The sequence below is a fragment of the Vombatus ursinus genome, unplaced genomic scaffold (assembly GCF_900497805.2).
Source record: "Vombatus ursinus unplaced genomic scaffold, bare-nosed wombat genome assembly UNPS02014859.1, whole genome shotgun sequence".
Lineage (NCBI taxonomy): Eukaryota > Metazoa > Chordata > Mammalia > Diprotodontia > Vombatidae > Vombatus > Vombatus ursinus.
In genome coordinates, this window is record NW_020954637.1 from 5,466,392 (window position 1) to 5,473,379 (window position 6,988).

Here is a 6,988-nt window from a genome sequence, read left to right on the forward strand (position 1 = left end):
GAGAGGGAAGAGTTGAAGACAACACAAGGCTAAGGTGACTGAAAGGATGGTGGTAATAGGGAAATTAGGAATGGGTGGCATTTGGAGGAAAGCCATTGGGTTCCATTTGGATATGTTGAATTTGAGATGCTGAAAGCTCATCCAAGTGTAGAGGAAAGATTCAATGAATAAATGAATGAATGAAAAAGCATTTTAAGCACCTACTATTTGCCAGATGCTATATACAGAGATGACCTGAAGGAAGCTGGTGTAAATCACCTAAGCCTCATTTTACAGATAAGGAAAGTGAGAAACAGAGAATTCATTACTAGAGAAGGGGCAGGGATTAATTGGTAAGGATAGCAAACTAAGAATGGGTTGGATTCTGTACCTGTGGAAAGAGGACCTGTATTAAAGACATCCAAGATCCATCCAAATATTTTAGTATTGACAAATGAGGAAACTGAGTGTCAGAGAAGTAAGGAGACTTGCCCAGGGTCACACAGTTAAGTAGTAACAGGGCTGGGACTAGAACCCAGGCATCACCAGATCATGTATTTAGAGTTTAAAGGGACCTAACTTTTTTACTTGAAGAATGAAAATGCTGAGGTCTAGAAAAATTAATTCACTTACCCAAGGTCACACAGCTAGGTGGTAAAAATGGCAAAGGCTATGCTTGAACCTAATTTCTCTGACCCCAAATCCGGTGCTTTTTCTATTACATCATGTCAGTACCTGAGAAACTGATTTAGGTGGAGTCAAGATGGTGAATTAGAGGTAGCAACCCAGCTGAACTCTGTCAATGTTCCCCTCCAAAAAACTTCAAAATAATGCCTCAAATAAAATTTTGGAGTGGCCGAGACAGCAAAAGTTCGAGGTGAGATATTTTTCTGGCCTAAGAAAACTTGGGAAATTTGGTGGAGAGGTCTGTCACAATGGGGTGGAGGCCTGTCCACAGGGCACCTGCAACAGTGGCTGCAGCAGCAGCAACAGCTTTGGGAGCTCTCAGCCCAGAGAATGTAAGGCAGTTAGATAACTGATGAGAAAGAGATTACAGGGGATCCATTTCTGGTACTGGTACAGCTGGTGCTTATTGGCAATTCTATTGCCCATACACAGTTCTGGGTTGCAATTCCAGGATGGAGAAGAGTGATTCTGGTTGGTCACAAGGGGGCAGGGGCTCTGGTCACAGTTCCAGAGTGAAGGGGAGTGCTAGCACTTGCATCTGCCAAGGAGTAGGGGCCCTTCCTGGGTAAAGACTAGAGCCCAGACCAGGAGAGCAGTGACCACACCTCTCCCTGAATCATACTACTTTGGAAGCACTGAAAACTTGTGGACCCCCAGAACTAGCCCTGAAAACAGCAGCATAAAAACCTTGAAGCTTGGCATAGTGCCTCCCCACCTCCAGGTGAGCAGAGCTCAACTTTAACATAAAGTCCAAAGTCAAGAAATAGACTGGAAAAAAGAGCAAACAACAAAAAAAGAACTTGACCATAAAAAGCTACTATGATGACAGGGAAGACCAAGACACAAACTCAGAAGAGGACAATAGTGTGAAAATGACTACAAACAAAGCTTCACATACCCAACAATAATTCTTGGAAGAATTAAAGAGACAAGAGTCACAGAGGAAAAATTTGGAGAAAAAAATGAGAGTGTTGCAAGGAAATTATGAAAATATAATTAACAGCTTGGTAAAGAGGCACAAAAAATATTGAAAAAAAAACCACTTTAAAAACAGAATTGGCCTATGGTAAAAGAGGCACAAAAATTCACTAAATTAAAGAACTCCTTAAAAAGCAGAATTGGACAAATAGAAAAAGAGATACAAAAGCTCACTGAAGAAAATAATTCCTTAAAAATTAGAATTGGGAATGTGGAAAGCTAATGACTCCATGAGACATCAAGAAACAATAAAACAAAGTCAAAAGAATGAAAAAATAGCAGAAACAGAAAAAACAGCTGACTTGAAAAATAGATTGAGGAGAAATAGTTTAAGAATTATTAAACTACCAGAGATCCATGATAAAAAAAGAACCTAAACATCATCTTTCAAGAGATTGTCAAGGAAAACTGCCCTGATATTCTAGAACCAGAGGGTAAAATAGATGTTGAAAGAAACTGCCAATCGCCTCCTTAAAGAAATGCCAAAACAAAAATTCCCAAGAATATTATAGTCAAATTCCAGAGCTCCCAGGTCAAGGGGAAAATATTTCAAGTGGCCAGAAATAAACAATTCAATTATCATGTAGCAATAGTAAGGATCATGGAAGATTTGGTGGCTTCCACATTAAAGGAGCAGAGGGCTTGGAATATGATATTCTACAAGGCAAAGAAGTTAGGATTACAACCCACCCAACAAAACTGAGTATAATCCTTCAGGGGGGAAATGGATATTTAATAAAATAGAGGACTTTCAAGCATTCTTGATGAAAAGACCAGAGCTGAATAGAAAATCTGACATTCAAACACAAGACTCAAGAAAAGCATAAAAAGGTAAACATAAGAGAGAAATCATAAGGGAATTGATATGGTTAAGCTGTTTACATTCTTATGGGAAGATGATTCATGTTACTCCTAAGAACTGTATCATTATTATTGCAGTTAGAAGGTGTCTATGTAGACAGAAGGCACAGATGTATGTCAATTATATTGGAATGATCTGCAAAAGAAAAATGAGAGGGTGAGAAAGGGGAAGGGAGAGGGTAGAAGGGGGGAACTCTTCTCACATAAAAGAGGCACTCACTCAAGGAAGAGCTTTCGTAGTGGAGGGGAAAAAGGGGAGTGGTGCAGGGCAATGCTTGAACCTCGCTCTCATTGAAATTGGTTCACTGAGAAGAACACACACAGAGTTGTGTACAAAAATCTATCTTACCAAATAGAGAAATAGGAAGGGAAGGGGATAAGAGAACTGGTGGGAGACAATAAAAGGGAAGGCAGATTAAGGGAGGCAGCAGTGAGAAGCAAAATAGATTTTTGATGAAGGGTAGGATAAAAACAGGGAAAAGAATAAGCAGAAGGAATTGGGAAATACACAGTAATGATAATTGTGAATGTGAATGGGATGAGCTCACTTGTAAAAAGGAAGCAGATGGCAGAATGGATTAGAATTTAAAATCCATCAGTATGTTGCTTATAAGAGACACATTTGAAACAGAAAGACACACAGAGAGTGAAAATGAAGGGCAGGAGCAAAATCTAACACGCTTCAGCTGAAGTAAAAAAAAGAGGGAGTAGAAATCACAATCCCAAACAAAGCAAAATAAAAAATAGACCTAATTAAAAGAGATAATCAGGAAAACTACATTTTACTAATGAGTAGCATAGACAATGAAATAATATGAAAATTTTTTCCACCAAGTTTCTTTGATAAAAGCTTCAAATGTATAGAAAATTGAATCAAATATATAAAATAAGACCATTCCTTAATTGATGAATACTTATGGATGTGAATGGGTGGTGTTCAGAAAAAGAAATCAAAGTTATTTATAGTCATATGAAAAAAATGCTCTAAATTACTATTGATTAGAGAAATGCAAATTAAAACAACTCTGAGGTACCACCTATTAGAAATAACAAATACTGGAGGGGATGAGGGAAAATAGGTACACTAATGAATTATGGGAGAGTAGTGAACTGGTCCAACCATTCTGGAGAACAACTTGGAACTATGCCCAAAGGGCTATAAAACTGGGCATACCTTTTGATCCAGCAATACCATTAGTAGGTCTATATCCTAAAGAGACCAAAGGAAATGGAAAAGGACCTATATATGCAAAAATACTTGTAGCAGCTCTTTCTGTGGTACAAAGATTGGGAAACTGAGGGGATGCTCATCAAGCGAGGAATGGCTGAACAAGTTGGGGCATATGATTGTGATGGAGTGCTATTGTGCTTTAAGAAAAGACTAGTGGGGTGGTTTTAGAAAAATATGGCAAGATATATACGAACTGATGTAAAGTGAAGTGAGCAGAACCCAGAGATCATTATACATAGTAAAAGCCATGTTGTAATAATGATCAACTATGAATAACTTGGCTACTCTGATCAGTACAATGATCCAAGACAGTTCCAAAGAACTTATAATGAAAAAAAAATGCTGTCCACCTCCAGAGAGAGAACTGATGAACTCCAAGTGCAAATTGAAGTATATTTTTCTCTTTTCCCCCTCACTTCATTAATTCATTCATTTATTTATTTTAGTAATGTGGCTAATATGGAAACATGTTCTGCATGATTTCACATGTATAAATGACCTCATATTGCTTGCCTTCTCAGTGGATGGGGGGGTGGGAGTGGGAAGGAGGGAGAGAATTTGGAACTCAAAATTGAAAAAGAATGTTAAAAATAAATAAATAATAAATTACAAAAAAGAAATAAACTGACTTATGAGGTTCCTGGCAGAACCATAACTAAAAATTTATGTGTCTGGGTCAAGTAACACCAGATTGTTCCTTGGGCAAGCATCTCAAAATAAACCCTAGGTTGAGGGGAAGGTGGGAGGGAGACAGAGACCCAAGAAGGTAGAGATAGCAGGGCTGGGCAAGGCAAGACACCGCAAAACTCACCCCAACTTGCCTATTTTAACTAATTATTCTCAAGGACTAGGTCCTAAGCTCTGCTATTTCTAGTTAATTAAGCATCGCAAATATCGTTAGTACCTTCTAAACTTGGCACCCTGGGACAAAGCTCTAGTCATTCCACCATAGTTATGGTCTCAGTCCCAACCCCAGGCTCAGTAAAAGCCCCAACTCTACTCATAGCCCCAGTCTAGGTCCTTGCCCTAGGCCCAATCCAGACCCCAGATAAAACTTCCTCCTCCTCCATCCTTGCCATCTTACCCATATCATTATGAGGTCGATTCATGTCAAAGTAGCCACTGTTCAGCTTGGTTTTGTCCTTGATCTGTACTGTCACGGATCTATCAGAGATGATGGCTTCGAACCCGACCACTGTGGTGTACTCATCCAGGGGATATATGAAGAGGCCTGCCGGGGAAGGCACCCCGTCCCCACCACGGACATTGAATGAGTGAATGGCATCCACCCGAGCTTCCCCTCACGCCTACATCCCATGGGTACCATCCCATACAAACCGTGAGGACGTAGCCACTAGAAGCTGTGTTTGAAATCAGAGGACCAGGATTCTACGTTCCAGCTGTATGACCTTGGGTGTCCCTCCTCTGGGCCTCATCTGTAGCATGAGGAATCGGGCTTGATGGCCTCCAATATCCCTTCCAGCACTTATGATTCTATGAACTCCTCTCTCATGACACTTGACATTTAAACGTCTGGTTCTATGCATGAACCCCTTAAAGCTTGCCAAGCACTTTTTTCATCCAGACAGTATCTCTTTTCACCCACACAACAATCCTCAGGTGTCATTATCACCATTTTCCAGATGAGGAAACTCCAGATAGGAAAACTTAAGCTACTCTGCCCGGGGTTCCAGAGCCAGGAAGAGTTGGAGGTGGGGATTGAGGTCTTCCAGAATCCAAGTCGAGTATCTTATCATGTGATCACAGGTCCAGAGTCGGAAGGAACCTCAGAGTTACTTTTGGTCTGGCACAATCATTTTTACAGATGAGGAAACTGAGGTCCAGGGAAGTCAAGTGACTTGCCTAAAATCACACAGGTAGTGTCAGAGGCAGAATGTGGACCTACCACCTGCTCCACCAGAGCCCTTAAATACTTTCTTGCTTGATTGATTGCTTAGAGCACTGTGGTGAGGGCTCTTCCATTGTAGCATGTTACCACTAGTCAGAGGTGTCAAACTTGTGACCTCATACAACTTTACAACACCCTGAGTGCTACCTGAACCAGATTAAAATGTAATTGGGAAATGCTGAACAAAATAAATAAAAATACAATAAGATGTAGATAATGTTAATTTGTGTTTTTTCAAATCAATATCGAAAGGAGGGATTGTTTCTATTTGTTTGATGCCCCAGTCCCTACACCATGATGTTGGGCAAGTCGCTTGCGTGCTCTCTGGGACTCATCTGGAGAATGAGGGAGTTAAGCCAGATCGCATAAGGTCTCTCCTAGTTCTCAGTCCTAGGATCCTGCATTCATCTTAGAGTGAGGCCAGCCCAGATGGCATTTTCAGAAAATTTTACATATACCATCTCGTTTTATGATCCTAGCATTCCCTCTTTGAGGTATGTAGGGCAATGATTATCATCCCTGTTTTGCAGCAGAAGTCAAGAGAAGAGAAGGAATTGCTCAGGGTCATAGACATGGTAGCAGAGGTGGGGGTCAAACCAGGGCCCTGGGATTACAGAAGTCAGTGGTCTTTCCTATTCAGCACAGCTGCCTCCATTTGGGGGAACCTTCACTCTTACTGGTGGAGCTTCAGAAAAACTCATAACAAAATGAGTGACAAAGAGAGGATTGGTGGCAATGTTGGGGGGGGTCAAGCCCAGGTTCTCTGACTTCAAATCCAGGGCTCGGTCCCTCACAGAACAGTGGGGGATGCTTCATATAAAATAAGGGGGCCCTGAGATGGGCCTGTGCTACACAAGGGACATGAGACTTTCTAGTCGGGACTCACCCTGTCTGAATGGGGTCACCCCCTCCCTCCCACCTTCTTATCCTGATCCGACCAACTGTTTACTGGGTGATAGCCCAGGGCTGAGACTGAGACCGACGCTGTTCGCCCCTCCCTGGACGTCCAGCATCCAAGCTGGGCTGAAGGGACCATGCAGAGAGAGGAGGGGCAATGTGTGTGCAGCAAGGGGGATCTTTACCTTGGAAAGGCTGGACTTCCACATTGCCATAGGTGAGAGAGGCCATGAGGCCAAAAGCATAGCCTTGGACACAGGAAGTGATGTCAGAGGAGGTGAGTGGAAGTGGTTCCCAAGTGCTAGAGTTGAGCAGGCCGGGCATCTTGTTGCTGTTGCTGCTCCCTTCAATGCCACTGTTTCTGGTCTGGGCCTCTGATCTGCGGGAGAAGCGGCAGCAGGGAAAACTCTCTTTTGGTTCCTGCCTTCTCAGCATGATTCCCATCC

At 41.9% G+C, this 6,988-nt stretch overlaps 1 protein-coding gene across 1 annotated transcript in view; it reads right to left on the reverse strand.

Annotated features, from left to right (window-relative positions):
• Positions 1-6,787, reverse strand: part of VWA5B1 (von Willebrand factor A domain containing 5B1) — a 77,168-nt gene extending 70,381 nt beyond the window's left edge. Inside the window, exons 1-3 of the mRNA XM_027841327.1 lie at positions 6,710-6,787; positions 5,679-5,781; positions 4,821-4,967 (exon numbers count right to left, since the gene is read on the reverse strand). Of these exons, the coding sequence (XP_027697128.1) occupies positions 4,821-4,967; positions 5,679-5,781; positions 6,710-6,787 (328 nt within the window). The remainder of the gene's footprint in view (positions 1-4,820; positions 4,968-5,678; positions 5,782-6,709) is intronic.
• Between the last annotated feature and the right edge of the window lie 201 nt (positions 6,788-6,988).